Below are 17,061 nucleotides of genomic sequence, written 5' to 3' on the forward strand. Positions count from 1 at the left end.
AGAGAAAAACATATCAACGGACATTGAAAAACTGGAAAGGAGACACATCAGAGATGTAAAACTTCATTGCTTGCGAGCAACTGTGACAATTTGTAAGCAAACATGGCCGCCAGGTTTGCTTCATTAAATACAGAAGATTTTGAGAGAATTTTGGCTGCCAGGTAGCTCTGTTGTGTGTAGTTGTCAATGTTGATTTTAAAAGTAACTCAGGAAATTACATGGGGAAATTAATACTTCAGTATGAGTGAAAAATCCTTGGGCAAGTGTGCATGGAAGAAGAGTCTGGAGGCAGAAATCTTAGTTTCTCGGTCATTAGTCTGTGCTACTTGTTCTCAATAACACTAGTTTGACTGCTTACTACTGATGAACGCTACACCAGCTGGAAGGTGACTTCACTGCCATGCTAACGGTGCCAACTCACAGGTTAGTTAGCATTGACCTTCAAGAATGCTGATATGAAGAGAATGTGTTTGTACAACTATAATAATAATAATAATAATATTAATAATGGCTTTTTTCGTGGAATATCAGATATATTCCATTCAACTACTTGTCTTCAACTCGTTCAACATCATGCTAGCTGAATGGAATATATCTGATCTACCACTCAATGCCAGCCAATATTATTTAAATATGTCACTCAGATCCGCAATGGATTTTGTATGCAAAATGTGAGTTTTTCCACACGAGAAGATAAACTTCATATCTTCAAGCCAACATGTGATTTTATTTTTATTTTTTAGACACATTCACAAACAAAAAGTAGCCAAATTTATCAAAACAATTCATCAATTTCCTCACGAGTGACATACAGTACAGAGGTTTATGTCAAGGTTTTGGTTCTCCATTTCCTGGATGTAACTCGTATGAAAAATATGAACAGTATATTTCCCAGCAAGACACTCGTGTCCATATAATACACGACACGACACAATTCGATGGTTCATATGCGATAATATTATTATTCTATTCAGGTTGGTTTTATGCCCTATCAAATATTTTTGCTCATACACTCATCAGGATCTCCGCTTTTAGACACTGCTTAAATATCTGTATTATTGTCAGACATCATGCTTGCTAGCATTTGAGAGATGATAAATTTATGGTTACGTAGTTAGCAGGGCGGCACGGTGGTGTAGTGGTTAGCACTGTCGCCTCACAGCAAGAAGGTCCTGGGTTTGAGCCCAGCGGCTGGCGAGGGCCTTTCTGTGTGGAGTTTGCATGTTGTCCATGTGGGTTTCCTCCGGGTGCTCCGGTTTCCCCCAAAGGCATGCAGGTTAGGCTAATTGGTGGCTCTAAATTGACCGTGAATGGTTGTTTGTCTCTGTGTCAGCTCTGCGATAACCTGGCGACTTATCCAGGGTGCACCCTGCCTCTTGCCCGTAGTCAGCTGGGATAGACTCCAGCTTGCCTGCAACCCTGTAGGACAGGATAAGCGGCTACAGATGATGGATGGATGGATGGTAGTTAGCATTAGCTAACGTTTTTCCACGTTTTTTGGTGAAAGAAGCAGTAATTTCCCATCAATCACTAAAATCAATGTATGGTTTGTGGGAGAGGACTTTTTTCACACTTTTAGTAAATTAAGAGTTTCGACATTTCTCTGTTAAGTGGAATGAAGAATTGAAAGCTGTCCTTCAGCATTATTTATTTATCTACAATAGCTGCTTTATCTACAAGACCTAGGATCTTGTTCACGAGTGAGGGGAGGATAGATCGTGAGATCGACAGGCGGATTGGTGCAGCCTCTGCAGTGATGCGGTCGCTTTACCGGTCTGTCGTGGTGAAGAAGGAGCTGAGCCAAAAGGTGAAGCTCTCGATTTACCGGTCGATCTATGTTCCGACTCTCACCTATGGTCATGAGCTTTGGGTAATGACCGAAAGAACAAGATCGCGGATACAAGCGGCCGAAATGAGTTTCCTTCGCAGGGTGGCTAGGCGCTCCCTTAGAGATAGGGTGAGAAGCACAGTCACTCGGGAGGAGCTCGGAATAGAGCCGCTGCTCCTCCACATCGAGAGGAATCAGCTGAGGTGGCTTGGGCATCTCTTTCGGATGCTTCCTGGACGCCTCCCTGGGGAGGTGTTCCAGGCATGTCCCCCTGGGAGGAGGCCCCGGGGAAGACCCAGGACACACTGGAGGGACTATGTCTCTCAGCTGGCCTGGGAACGCCTCGGTGTTCTTCCCGAGGAGCTGGCCGAGGTGTCTGGGGAAAGGGAAGTTTGGGCTTCCATGCTCAGACTGCTGCCTCCGCGACCCGGCCCCGGATAAAGCGGATGAAGACGAGATGAGACGAGACAAGACAATAGCTGTACTTTTTTGAGAGTAAAGAACTGTATTTGGGGAGTTTTCCCACCTCTGCTAGTTTATGTATTAGCCTGTTTACTATAACGCGACTTCATTGTCATCCTGTTTAGTTTGATGGAAATGATTGCTATCCTGGTAATGCGAAATGCTGTTAGCCTTGAGAGTATAATACTAGTTTGTTGTTATCCTGTTTGGTTTAATGTTAGTTCATCGTTTTGCTCGTTTGTTGTTAGCCTCTTTCGATTAATGCTCGCTCATCATTTGGCTGTTTAGTAGAAAGCTAGTCCCTACGTTAACTTGTTTACTTACTGTATATATATATATATATATATATATATATATATATATATATATATATATATATATATATATATTAGTGTGTGGGTTAGGAATATTGGACTAATTTACATGACATGTTCAACCCACAGCAGCTGATTAAAAAGTAGCCTGATTTGTCCAGCAAGGTAGTATACCTGATCCAATGAGAGTGCAATTTCCCTCAGAGACCTTCTTGGTCAACTGCTGGAACATTCATTATGGCCTTGTAGTTTGACATCCATTCTTCAACTTTACCACTGTTTTGTTTTCTTTAGCAAAGTTAAATCTGGCGGTAACACCCACACCATTGTGGTCGAGCTGTCCAATGTTATTTTAACCTTTTGTGACACCAAAAAATGTCTCTGGTGTGTTGTGTGATGTTCGCAAGTGAGCGAGCCATTATGGCGACCCTGGGGAAGCTGAGTGAATGCAATACTCAGCTGAACTTGACACCGTGCTCCCCCTGCTCTCTCCCTGGAGAAAGTAAGAGCCAGGGAGGCAATGTCTGTTCCAACAATACTGCACCTGTGAGAGAACTTTATCACAGACAGGTCGTTTTACTCCCCCCCCCCACACACACTGATCCGCAGAGTTTTGGGCTCATTTTCAAATAAGTAGGCAGAGACAGTGTGTGTGTGTGTGTGTGTGTGTGTGTGTGTGTGTGTGTGTGTGTGTGTGTGTGTGTGAGAGAGAGAGAGAGAGCGAGAGAGAGAAAGAGCTCAACATACATCTTCATGGATTCAGAAATATTAAACATTTTATGATTTATGCTCAGTTTCTTTCATTAACATTGTTCTCTCTCTCTCTCTCTCTCTCTCTCTCTCTCTCTCTCTCTCTCTTTCTCTCTCTCTCAGAGGAGATTGAGTTCCTCTCTGATCTTGGCAGGCTGGACTCTCAGACACTAATACTTCTTGTTTTCAGGTGAGCTACAGTAATCCACCACTCACCTGGCATCTGGTCCAACACCTGACCTTCTGAACCTGTGCAGGTGTGTCTGTTCCTCTAACAGCTGTGTGTGTTGGGGTAACAGGTGCATTGGCAGCCTCCCATCAGCTTCCTCAGGCAAACTTGAGATAGGAAGTGTTTCATTTCTTCTGCCTGGCTGCTGTTCTGTTACTCCTGTATGATCTCAATCTGGTCTCAGATCGCAGAACCTGAAAGTTGATTGTGAGAATAGCTGAGAAGATCATCAGGGTCTCTCTTCCTACATTGACGCCCTCCTACCACAAGTGGCAGCAGCATTAAAGATGACCTCTCTCATGGACTCTTCTCCCGTGCTACCACCACCACCGCCACCAGACTCTGCAACAGCTTCTTCCCTGTTGTCCTGTGTAGTCAGCGTGCACTGCACTGCGTATTTGTTATATATTGTGTGTGCTATTTGCACTGTTGTGTGTTGCACTTTAATGTAGTCATGCACGGTCCCTTCTGAAAGTATTGGAATGGTAATCTCATCTGTGCCAACGCCACCGCTTCAACATGGAAGTGTTGTCAGCCGATAGCGTTCGCCGATAGAAACGGCATGAGCCTCTCCCCGAACTGTCAAAACTCAAGCAAAAATTTCACTCCACTCCAGTACGGAGAGAATCTTCAGGTAATCCACTTGGCCCTTGAGGACAACTATCAAATTGAGAAAGGAAAAGACAGTTTCAGTGTGATATTCTAATAAACGCGCAGGCGATTTTTCTTTCTGTGCTCACGGGTTTCACTTTTGTGCTCGTGAGTGGGATATTTACACACATGAAATGTTAAAACTTGCAGGTTTATCCTTTTCACCTTGTGTTTGAGCATCCTCGTGTTTTGATATTAATACATCACCATATTGCAGCCCATGTTCTGTTCTGTGTGTTTATTGTCTTGTACTCCTCTGACACTGTTGTGTATTGCACTTTGTTGTCTTGTGTACTGTTGTGTTGCACCATGGTCATGAAGAAATTACATTTCTTTCCGAATGGAGACAAGCTATCAAGAATCAGCAATAACCATTAGTGAACCTATTCCAGAAGCAGGTGGTGTTTGAAATTTTGTGAACCCTTTAGAATTTTCTATATTTCTGCATGAATATGACCTAAAACATCATCAGATTTTCACACAAGTCCTAAAACTTGATAAAGAGAACCCAGTTCAGCAAATGAGACAAAAATATTACACTTGGTCATTTATTTATTGAGGAAAATGATCCAATATTACATATCTGTGAGTGGCAAAAGTATCCTAGATCCTCTAGGATTAGCAGTTGATTTGAAGGTGAAATTAGAGTCAGGTGTTTTCAATCAATGGGATGACAATCAGGTGTGAGTGGGCACCCTGTTTTATTTCAAGAACAGGGATCTATCAAAGTCTGATCTTCACAACACGTTTGTGGAAGTGTATCATGGCACAAACAAAGGAGATTTCTGAGGACCTTAGAAAAAGCGTTGTTGATGCTCATCAGGCTGGAAAAGGTTACAAAACCATCTCTAAAGAGTTTGGACTCCACCAATCCACAGTCAGACAGACTGTGTACAAATGGAGGAAATTCAAGACCATTGTTACCCTCCCCAGGAGTGGTTGACCAACAAAGTTCACTCCGAGAGCAAGGCGCGTAATAGTTGGCGAGGTCACAAAGGACTCCAGGGTAACTTCTAAGCAACTGAAGGCCTCTCTCATATTGGCTAATGTTAATGTTCATGAGTCCACCATCAGGAGAACACTGAACAACAATGGTGTGCATGGCAGGGTTGCAAGGAGAAAGCCACTGCTCCAAAAAGAACATTGCTGCTCGTCTGCAGTTTGCTAAAGATCATGTGGACAAGCCAGAATTCAGGCTGTTGGAAAAATCTTTTGTGGATGGATGAGACCAAAATAGAACTTTTTGATTTAAATGAGAAGCATTATGTTTGAAGAAATGAAAACACTGTGTTCCAGCATAAGAACCTCATCCCATCTGTGAAACATGGTGGTGGTAGTATCATGGTTTGGGCCTGTTTTGCTGCATCTGGGCCAGGACGGCTTGCCATCATTGATGGAACAATGAATTCTGAATTATACCAGCGGATTCTAAAGGAAAATGTCAGGACATCTGTCCATGAACTGAATCTCAAGAGAAGGTGGGTCATGCAGCAAGACAACGACCCTAAGCGCACAAGTTGTTTTACCAAAGAATGGTTAAAGAAGAATAAAGTTAATGTTTTGGAATGGCCAGGTCAAAGTTCTGACCTTAATCCAATGGAAATGTTGTGGAAGGACCTGAAGTGAGCAGTTCATGTGAGGAAACCCACCAACATCCCAGAGTTGAAGCTGTTCTGTACGGAGGAACGGGCTAAAATTCCTGTGCAGGACTGATCAACAGTTACCGGAAACATTTAGTTGTAGTTATTGTTGCACAAGGGGGTCATGCTAGATACTGAAAGCAAAGGTTCACATACTTTTGCCACCCACAGATATGTAATATTGGATCATTTTCCTCAATAAATAAATGACCAAGTATTATAGTTTTGTCTCATTTGTGTAACTGGGTTCTCTTTATCTACTTTTAGGACTTGTGTGAAAATCTGCTGATGTTTTAGGTCATATTTATGCAGAAATATAGATAATTCTAAAGGGTTCACAAACTTTCAAGCACCACTGGAGATCTCGAGAGAGAGAGAGAGAGAGCTAGTTTGCAAATTTTATTTGTCTTTCTGATTTGTTGTTTCAATAAAGGATTTTTGGAAAACAAATTAAACTATTTTATAATCGTTCTCTGATAATAATTAACCGGATTATATCGGTTGAAATGGCATAAAACCGTTCATTGCTGATCAATTTGCTTCCTGTGACGAATGCACTACACTTCCCATCATGAGCCGTCGCTTTTATTTTACGTCACAGTTTGAGGACGACAACAAACAAAAAGCATGATGGCAGGCGATTTATCCGCGACTGAGTTAGGGAAACTTCGAAATAGATTTAAAAGAGATGCAGAACTTCTTTTACAGCCGGTTTCGGAAGAGGAAGAAAAGAGTAAGTGTTTTGAAAACCTTTAATGCCTCCAAAAGGTCATGTTTATGGTGTTAGAAATATTTATATTGTTTTTTTCCCCTCACCCTTTCTGTAAAAATGTCTCAACCTGACCATGAAGGTGGGTTTTCCTATAAAACACATCCCTGAATCAGTTGTTTAAATACTGTTTGTTTTCCTTGTGTGTGTGTGTGTGTGTGTGTGTGTGTGTGTGTGTGTGTGTGAGAGATAGAGAGAGAGAAAGAAAGAAAGAAATGTGCACTTCCTCAAAGAAGTCCTCTTCTTGCAAGCACTGGAGCTGGAGCGGCGGCTACAATTATCGACACCTTAACAATCTTTTGGACGTTGCAAAAGTTGAAAAGACTTTCAATATGTAAATTGTGCATGAGTAATGACCCAAACTTCCACTGGAAAAAATGAGTTGATTCCCGATTACTTAGTGTATCAGATCACGTGACAGCGTTCCACAATTATCGACACCTTTGTCCACAGTTATCGACACCCAGATGATTTATTATAAAAATAATTATAATAATCGGTCTGTGGTATTAAGTTAACAAAACAGTTTTTATTTAAAATTAGTTTTACATGAACTTACATGACCTGGCGACTTGTCCAGGGTGTACCCCGCCTTTCGCCCGTAGTCAGCTGGGATAGGCTCCAGCTTGCCTGCGACCCTGTAGAAGGATAAAGCGGCTAGAGATAATGAGATGAGATGTTTAACCTGGGTCAGAAAATCTTTTGGTTGCACTTTAAGTATTTCCGTAGATCACATTTTGTTCATTATTCGTTGTTTGTATTAATTTCTAGTTTTGTAGTTTACCAATAAACATCAACAGGCAATTGATATTGTAACCGCATGAAAATCCAGGTCAAAGGTCGTATATCATTCCCCAAACCAAAATATAAAATGTCTCCTGATATTGTAATATCTGGTAGATATTTACAACAAACTGCAAAAAATATATATATTTTCTGAATGGAATCGAAAAATCTGAACATTTCAAGCATGTAATTTTATTATATGCTAGGAATTTAATTCTGGTCTAATTCTGTTTCCTGCAATAGGATTCTAAATACTCCTATAAAACATTCCATTCTGTTATGAATCAGAGGAAAAAAAAATTATAAATCACAGCCATTTTTTTTTTTTAAAGTACGTCATCTGCTTCAACAATGTTACACAAAGATGGATCCATAACAGTTGTAAATGTCCCTTAATTCCACAGGGTGTCGAAAATGGTGGACACCAGTGAAAGTGATCACTATTATCGACACCTCACATGACTTATCAAACGTGCATTGATACAAAATGGCGACTGTCAAATGAAAGCGCAAGAAACAAAATAGGTTTCGACAAGGAGATCATGGAATATCGGTGAATTTGAGAAGTAAAAACATGTCCATGATCTTTCCATCATGCTTACCTGTGATGATAACGTCCGGGTTTTCCTCAAATTGCTGATCATGTTTTTAAAAAAAAAAAAAATTTCCTTCTCAGGTAACGAGCTGTTTCCTCAGACGGCAAGATCAAAGGGCGAGGCAGGTCTTCCGGTTGATTAATTAACCGATAATAACTGTTGTAACTGAAACTCACCTTTTGTAAAATTGTTTTTTATTGTTAAATCTGAAAAGGTGTCGATAATTATGGATTGTCGAGAATTGTAGCCATCGCTCTATTACAGGAAAGTGTGCAATTTATAATGAGGGTGAGTTTCAGGATTTTAAAGATTGTACAGTTCAGCAGTTTGTGGAGGTAGTTCATAATAAACGTAGACCTAGTGGTTTAATGAAGATTATTAATTTTGCAGTACGTTACACATAGCTAGGACGCCATGTTGGCTTGGCCGTGTCTCATTTTTCCTTCCTTGGCTGGATTGTAGGTAAAGAGAGAGCAGATTCCAAACCACTCCCACGCTTTAATCGACACAACATATTCTGGGTTTTGGCTTCCGTCGGTTTGACCTACTACATTGATTTTTTCAGAGTCATCCTGGAAAGCGAAGATATTAAAAGGTAATTATGTTGCATCACACTAATCAATAATAGTGTGGTGTAAGATTCTGTTACCACCCTGAAGATGAAGGTGACTTCCAATGAAAGGGTTTTTTTTTCTTTTTATACAGCACCAATTTGTCAGCACTAACAGTTTTTTTTTTTTTCTCTGTCAAAAAATTTATAACCATTTACAGTTTATTGTTGTTGAATGTCTGTGTCTGATTACTTAGATTCCAACAGCTTTCCCGCGTCAGTCTGTCACCAGTCTCTCGCCAACGTCCTGAAATGGAAAGAAGGAACAGGGGTGTTGGACTAAGGAGCTCTGACTTCTGTGAACCTCTTGCAAATATTTTCGTATTGCATAATGTTCATTTTGTCCAAAACAACAGGTCTTTATACCCAAATTACCTTTCGGTAGTCAACTTCTCTGAAGATAAAACACAAAATTGACCGCATTCTTGGTTGTGACAAGACCTAACTGTCATACTTAATCACATCGAGGAAACTGCAGCGGCTTCGTCCGTTTTCCAAACCTGTATCTCAATGCCTTTTGCCCAAGTATTAAGACAATTAAACAGACAAACCTACATTCGATCAGTTTTGTATTTTTGTGGCTCGCGAGCAATGCGACGAGCATTCTCTGATTGGGTAGCGGAACATAACATGACCGAGCAGCAGGGTTCCTTTCTGTCTCATACAAATCGCACTGTCTGAATAGTCCAAACCGTAATATTTGTCTCCCATAAATTTGTAATGAATTGAAACTCAAAAATACAGAACACGTCTTTTAGTTTCAAAATTACGGGATGATTCCATATTTTATGTGACAGTTGGCAACCTTACCCCCCTCTCTTTTGTTCTATCTCTTAAAGTTAGGAAAATGAGAAACCATAACGCCCTTAGAATTTCCTTCGAGACTTTCCCATTATGGAAATATCAACAATCACCTTTTTGTTTTCCCTTAATGTGAGGCGTTGGCCGTACCAGTCTCTGTGCAAGTTGTTGGGACTGCGAAATATCAGAAGGTTTGCATAATATTTTGGGTAAAATAAATGTTTGGGTTAAGTTTTTAAAATATTTCCATTTACACACACTGGCCACTTTATTCGGAACACCCATACATCCGCCTGCTGTTTTATGCCGTTATCTCATCAGCCAATCATGTGGCAGCAGCACAGTGAATAAAAACAAAACAGATAAAAGTCAAGAGCTTCAATTAATGTTCAGTTCAAACAGCCGAACGGGAAAAATTGTGATCTCAAAGTGTGACTTTCTTTCACTGTGGCACGGGTCTTGGTTTGAGCTAGATGGACTGGTTTGAGTATTTCAGAAACTGCTGATCTCCTGGGGTCTTCACACACAACAGTCTCTACACAGAATGGTGTGAAAAACAAAAACACTGAGTTGCGTGAGGGACAGTTCTGTGGGTGGAAACAAAGTCCTTGTTGAGAAGAGCGGTCAGAAGAAAATGGCCAAATTGGTTTGAGGACAGAGTAACTCGTAGAATAGCTCTTTACAACCGTGGTGAGCAGAAAAGCATCTCGGCATGCAACAGCAGAAGACCACATTGGGTTCCACTCCTGCCAGCCAAGAACAGGAATCTTCGAATCAAGAACAAGTTCCTATTAAAGTGGCCAGTAAGTGTATAATATTGCAAAAAGGTGTAATCGGAAAGGTTCTTGGGTAAGCCAGCATGATCTTTAGTTTGAGCTGTTGGATTTTTCAGTCGTTCTTGTCTTTTTTTTTTTTTTGGTCGAAAAGGTTCAGGCGAAGGATGTCCATAAGACAAGTTTGTTTTCGGAGCGTTTCCTGAAAATTTTCATTGACCGCAAGTTCTGTAACAAAACACCAGTACATTGTCATGCTGGAAGAGTGTCTGTGAAGGTTCTCAGTCCTCCAGGTCATCGTAAACTGTAGGTGCTAAAGAAGGCAACTGGACTTGCTTGAATTTCTTAAAGACGTTTCGCTTCTCATCCGAAAGGCTTCTTTAGTTCTGTCTGACTTGTGGGGAGTTCCAGATATTTATCCTCTAGTGGACCAAAAGCAACCCTCAGGAGAATCATTGAGGTCACATGGGTTGTTGAGGCTCTCCGTTATCCTGGAGGTCGTTGGGGTCACTGGAGGCTGGGTGTGAACGCTGTTCGCAGCTTTGTGGCTTGTTGGCTCTCTCTTCCATCATGTGAGTCATTGAAGTCAGCTGAGTCTTGGTATGGATGTGTATTCAGTTTTCTGGGAAGTGTGCCAAGGACTGCATTGTAGGTGGCTGATAAGTGGTGTCTCAGACCACCTCCTCTGTTCACTATGCTGGAAGAGGTTTGGGGGCCCCTTTGATCCAGCGAATGGAAATTGTAATTCTCCATCATACAAAGACCTCTTATACAATTTTGTGCTTCCAGCTTTGTGGCAACACTTTAGGTTAGACCCATATATGGGTTGGTGGTCCACATACTTTTGGCATTATCCCCTTCGGACATAATGTGTACAGTTGTACACATGAAGTTCCACAGCGTTTTTCCTTGTGTCTGAAGGGGTATTTTGACCAAAAATATTACTTTCTTTTTTGCCATTTTGTTTCTGTGGTGCTGTTGCCAAATTATCCTTTCTGTATCTAGATATTAGTTCTTCAGTCTTTTACTTTTTGTTCTTAAAATTAGCACTTCATGATGGTTTTTTTTTTTTTTTTTAAATCATGAAATTCAAGGCCCAAACAATTTTTTATGCCTCAGCCACCATAAGGTGCAGGAGGCATTATGTTTTCGGGTTGTCCGTGCGTGCGTCCATCCCGAAAACTTGTGAACGCGATATCTCAAAGGCTAATGAAAGGAATTTCGCCAAACTTTCACCATTTGTGGATTTGGGGACAAAGATAAACTGATTAGATTTTGAGATCAAAAGGTCTAAGGTCAAGGTCACTGTGAGGTCAGATGTCTGTCCGAAAACCTTGTGAACACTATCTCCAAGGCAGATGAAAGGAATTTCACCGAACTTTCACCATTTGTGCATTTGGGGACAAAGATAAACTGATTAGATTTTGAGATCAAAAGGTCTAAGGTCAAGGTCACTGTGAGGTCAAATGTCTGTCCGCGTGCGTCCGTCCCGAAACCTTGTGAACGCAATATCTCAAAGGCTAATGAAAGGAATTTCACCAAACTTTCACCATTTGTGCGCTTTGGGACAAACGTGAACTGATTAGATTTTGAGATCAAAAGGTCTGAGGTCAAGGTCGCTGTGAGGTCAAATGTCTGTCCGAAAACCTTGTGAACACAATATCTCCAAGGCAAATGAAAGGAATTTCACCAGACTTTCAACATTTGTGGATTTGGGGACAGAGATAAACTGATTAGATTTTGAGATCAAAAGGTCTGAGGTCAAGGTCACTGTGAGGTCAGATGTCTGTCCGAAAACCTTGTGAACACAATGTCTCCAAGGCGAATGAAAGGAATTTCGATGATGCCCTTTTTTGTCACTAGTCACATGTACCAGTGAAATTAGCCGTCAACCTGTCCGTACATATACAACATACAATTGACATGGGTAGACAGGACAGGAAGACAGGGATGACGATAAAAAGGAAACACAACATGAGGAGAGATAAGGAAAAAAAGAACACACACACCCCCCCCCCCCCCCACTATGCTCCTGTCAGGAGTACAGTGTGGGAACATTTAAAAACCTTTTGCACATAAGCACACAACAACACAAGTACACTTTAAACACGGGACTTGAGGGGGGGAATAAGGGGGGGGGAGGTAAGCCAGCGCAAGCAAGCAGCCGTCTGCTCCTGCAGCCATGACGGCGCTGGTCACGCACCCGCTTGTCACACTGGGGGTAAAAATGGCGACCACGGAAAGTTAGAGAAGGAATGTGAGGGCGAGAGTGTCTCCCGGCAGTGACCTTCAGGGGGAAATGTTGCCTCAGCAACGGCCTAAACCAAGGTCGGTGCGGTCTCAGGGTGCCGAATGTCGATAAGATATGAAATGTTTGGTCTTTCCAGACGCAGTCTTTGCACGTCCACACCGCTCGTCCATATCTGTCCATTCCGTCCATTCTATTCAAATTGATCTCTGAAAAACGTATTCCTTGCAAAGCTGAAAGCTGCTCTGAGATAACCATTTTGTGGTTAAAGTTCTGAATGTCCACAGTCTGAGTGCCAACAGCTTTGCCCACCACTCCAATCATATTGGGCAGCTTTGTGGGGCTTTGAACAGCTTTCACCAGACTTTCAACATTTGTGGATTTGGGGACAGAGATAAACTGATTAGATTTTGAGATCAAAAGGTCTGAGGTCAAGGTTACTGTGAGGTCAAATGTCTGTCCGAAACCTTGTGAACACAATGTCTCCAAGGCTGATACAAGTAATTTCACCAGGTCACAATTACTGTGAGGTCAAATGTCCATCCCCAAATCACAACTTAATAAGGCATGTAGTCTACCAGGCGGAGGCATCCCTATCGACGCTGTTGGCGTCGAGTTCTATCTAGTTTTTTTTTTTTTCCTTAGTGACTTGCAAAACCTTGTTGTGGTGAAGGGGCTTGTGTACTTTGCTGAGTTTATGACAATGGTATGTAGATAAACCGACATGTCATACACAGATTTCGAGTCTCAGGAAAGAAAAACTGCACTACTTGAGTTCAGAGTAATCAGCTTTCCTGGACAAGATGGAGCAGGTGGTTGAGCGGGTATTTCCGAACAACTCCTTGTGCTCATGAGCAAAGGCAATGCCAGTGCTGGGAAGACTGTAGAAAATTACCAATTGGGGTTCACAAGTGGAGCAACAAAAAAGCTATCGTCTTACCATCCAGACATTGCAAGTTCGATTCCCAGTCCTGCTCCAGCCATCAATGGCGAGGAGTCCCACATGGCTGTGTTGTCTGGGTGGGAGGTGTGACAGACTGAGGATATAATGGATGGCGCCAAATACAAAGCAGTCAGAGAAGAAAGCCTGTTCCAGTCTGAACAGGGAGAATTGAGGGTAGAGGTTCACGTTCCAACAGATGTCTCAAGGTGCCATTATGTTTTTGTGTATGTAGACACCCTGTAGTTTGCAATAGATGCTTCTCATCTGAACTTTGACAAACCTCTTTAAAAAAAAAAAAAAGTCCTAAGGAGGGGAAAAAAAAATTTTTTCCCCTTATCAGTATATATTTTATTCTCACAAGTGGCACACACATTGCAGCCAAGATTTATGCTGAAAACCAGGGACTGTGCTTCAGGGCTGAAGAAAGACTTTGAAAATGGGCAAGACTGCACAAACGTGTGTGTGTGTGGGAAAGTTTTCATATCTTGGTGGCGATCAAATGATGGTTTTGACCTCATGGGGACATTTGGTTGGTCCTTATGAGGAAAACCTTTTTGTTTGCTTGCTTGCTTGTTTAAAAAAAAAAAAACAAGACTGCAGCTTATATTTAAAAAAATAACGAGTGAAGGTTTGTTTTGGTTACTCTGTAGCATAGCATTAATTAGATGCATTCATAATTATGTCAGTAGAAGGTCCTCACTTGGGCATGAAGACAAACGTGTGTGTATCCTTTCTGCTGCTTTATAGCTGGCTGATATCCAACATGGTTTCAGTCTGCTGAGCATCTTTATTACCCAGTGTGATCCATGTACGCCATTTTCATTGATTTAAGTTTCACTGTTTGGGTTTTTTTTTTCTCTTTTTAATTTAAAATGAAATCCTGTGAATGAATGAAGTGTAAACTACATACTCATGACAAACCCAAACGTTCTGCTTGCTGTGCATATTGTGTAAAATTATAGTCTTCAGAGATGTCATGATTGTGCCACATGTCGCTGCACAAGTGTTTGTATGCTATGATGCTCATTTTACAGTAACATGTGGAAACAAACTAGTTGGAGACAAATAGTCTACAGCATCGGCTTAATCACTCATCTCTCATTTCCGTAACAAGTTTTACATGAGCCGCTGAAGTGAAGAAAAATGGACAGTTGGGCCACAATCCCAACGGAAACGCAGGCATAAATAAAGTGTGTTGTGTTGGTGTGTGTTACAGCTGGTGGTTTAATGTGGGCCTGGTGTTGTTGGGTGTGTGCCTGAGCCTCGCCACATTCTGCATCGTGTATCTGGAGTGGTTCAAAGGAATTCAGCATTATGATCAGGAATACCCTGCGATTCCGCCAATCACCACCGCCGCGTTCATCGCTGCCTCCTTCAGGTTAGGGTGTGCAGTTACACTTCACGCTGAAAAGTCACATGTCGGCTCGATAATCAGTTACATAGTTATGTTTAGCATGCAAACTTGGGAGAGAATGAATTCCCACGAACTGTCCTTTTAAGCTGTAAATTAAAGTAAAATTTTGTACTTTAATGGGTGACTTTTTAGTTTCGTCCTGCGGGATCCCAGTCCCAATAAACAAATCTAGTCGGAAGCTTTCTTGAAAAAAAAACGAATACTATTGCCGACTATTTGTATTCATTTAGGACATCGGTTCAGTCCAAGTAATGTATTCGTATTCAGTTAAATAAAGCTACAGTACAGCTCCAGGTGGGATTATCCACTGAAGCAAAGTAAGCTCAAGTCTCAAACTGTCTTTTGGGGAAGTCCAGGTCTTTACGGTTTCCATATGGGATCATTGTTCAGGCATTTTGTCAGGTCAGCTGTCCCATCCACCAAAGAAGACCTCCTCAGCAGATAGAATCATTGGATCAGCGTTTTATTAAATGGCTGTCCAATGAGAACAGCTCCAGATGAATGTAGTTATTTCCTAAATATTTCGGTGATATTGTAAACCATGATAAGTTAGGCTGTCATGGTGATGTAAATATTTGACAGGGTTTAACCAACATTGAAGAATTTTATCTCAGCCAGTAACATCACAGTTTTAACAATATCTGGACCCGCTAATGAAATACAACACATTGGGGAGTGCTGTTAGAAGAAAACAGTGGGATAGTGTGATGCAGTGTGACAGCATTTTATGACCCAATGTTGATTTCCCCCCTCCATAACAGCACTCCCAAAAATGTTTTATTCCTCTTGGACCATATAATGCAACGGTTATTAATTAAAGAAAAACAGGTACACATTTTATCAGTTTTGTGACGTTTGTGTCCATGAAACAAGTTGGAGGAAGAAGAAGAAAGTGAAGCTAGTCACTGTACAGAGAAACTTGAAAACGCAAAATTGTCCCAAAATTTCCGTGGACAGAAAACCCATCTGATAAAGGAGAGTCCTTTCATAATTGTGAAATGATGGCTCTTTACAGAAAGTATAGGGTTTTTTTTTTTTCTTTGTTTAATAACAGCCTGTTTTTAACACGTTTAGATTGTGTGGCACAACAGTGCTGGAAAAGCCCTAGCTCCAAAATTGGAAAACTTATCAGCTTTACCTCCGATTGTTCCAAAGCACGATAATATGAAAACGTATTAGAATGAGTGTATCGGTATAAACTTGATTTGTCTTGTAGCTAGAACCACAGACAGAGCTGCTGTTTATAGAAAATTAATCAACACCATCTGACCAGTCAGAATGGAGAATTCGACAAAGCTCTGGTACAAATGGTGCTTAATGTCGCCCTGAACATTTGACTGTGGGAAGATCAGTGGATATTGAAAGACATGGATACTTGGAATTTACCGTACACTGGGCAAAGATTGATCTAATGTTGTGTGTGTTTTTGCTTGCTTGCAGTTTTAACATTGCACTGTGGCCAGTGTGGTCCTTCTTCACTCCTGTGATTCTCTTCACTCAGTTTATGGGAGTCGTGATGATAATCTCACTACTTGGATAAAGGCAAGAACACGTGCACAGAAAATTATATTCCCAATCTTGTGAAATAACAGTGCTTTTTGCAGACCATTTGGTTTTCGCTACGACTGAGCGTCTTTGTCTGCGCGTATATCTGATGATATTGTCTTTGTGCTGTATGAACTCTGCAGACTTTTCATTTTCAGAAGACTATGCCACAGATCCCACTCCAGCCATGTTTTCTCTTTTATATTCCATTTTTTAATCTTTGAATTTGTATGTAACTTATTTTAGATGTATATTTCCCCATAAAAATCTCCGTCTAACAAAATAATGCAAGTGAATTAATTGAATTTTCAAATAAAAAAATCCATTTCAATCATCTTTTGGTGCTGTATAATGATTTCCAATTAAGTATTGTATTGATTATTGCCACAATTTTTTTTTTTCCGCCAATGTCAGGTTTTTTTATACTGGTTTACCTCTGTCCATCCGTTGGAAACATCCTTTTTCTCAGCAACCACACATCATAGCCACTTGGTACCAAACTTCAGCTTGGGGTTCTATATCATGCATGCCATTTTCAGGTCTGTCGCACATCGACCTCCTGGTTACCGACTTGATGTATTTCCGAAACACACAGGATGGATTTGGATGCTATTTCAAGAAGCAAAATGCGATTTCAAAATGACAGTTTACCAGGATGCTACAACCCCGATTCCAAAAAAGTTGGGACAAAGAACAAATTGT

At 41.1% G+C, this 17,061-nt stretch overlaps 1 protein-coding gene across 2 annotated transcripts; it reads left to right on the plus strand.

Annotated features, from left to right (window-relative positions):
- The first annotated feature begins 6,485 nt into the window (after window positions 1–6,485).
- Window positions 6,486–16,693, plus strand: tmem128 (transmembrane protein 128). Of its 2 annotated transcripts, XM_060901263.1 has the most exons (5): window positions 6,486–6,607; window positions 8,106–8,141; window positions 8,488–8,620; window positions 14,617–14,778; window positions 16,255–16,693. In XM_060901263.1, the coding sequence occupies exons 1-5, from the start codon at window positions 6,502–6,504 to the stop codon at window positions 16,352–16,354; spliced, it is 537 nt and encodes a 178-aa protein (XP_060757246.1). In that variant the 5' UTR covers window positions 6,486–6,501; the 3' UTR covers window positions 16,355–16,693. The 2 variants fall into 2 exon arrangements, with proteins under 2 accessions (XP_060757246.1, XP_060757247.1); XM_060901264.1 differs by lacking the exon at window positions 8,106–8,141.
- The last annotated feature ends 368 nt before the right edge of the window (window positions 16,694–17,061 follow it).

The sequence above is a fragment of the Neoarius graeffei genome, chromosome 20, assembly GCF_027579695.1.
Source record: "Neoarius graeffei isolate fNeoGra1 chromosome 20, fNeoGra1.pri, whole genome shotgun sequence".
NCBI lineage: Eukaryota > Metazoa > Chordata > Actinopteri > Siluriformes > Ariidae > Neoarius > Neoarius graeffei.

Coding starts and splice junctions, on each gene's coding strand:
- tmem128 (XM_060901263.1), top strand. CDS start 6,502: ATGATGGCAGGCGATTTATCCGCGACTGAGTTAGGGAAACTTCGAAAT. Junction 8,142..8,487: donor TCAGACGGCAAGATCAAAGG/GCGAGGCAGGTC, acceptor GCTGGATTGTAG/GTAAAGAGAGAGCAGATTCC. Junction 8,621..14,616: donor GAAAGCGAAGATATTAAAAG/GTAATTATGTTG, acceptor TGTGTGTTACAG/CTGGTGGTTTAATGTGGGCC.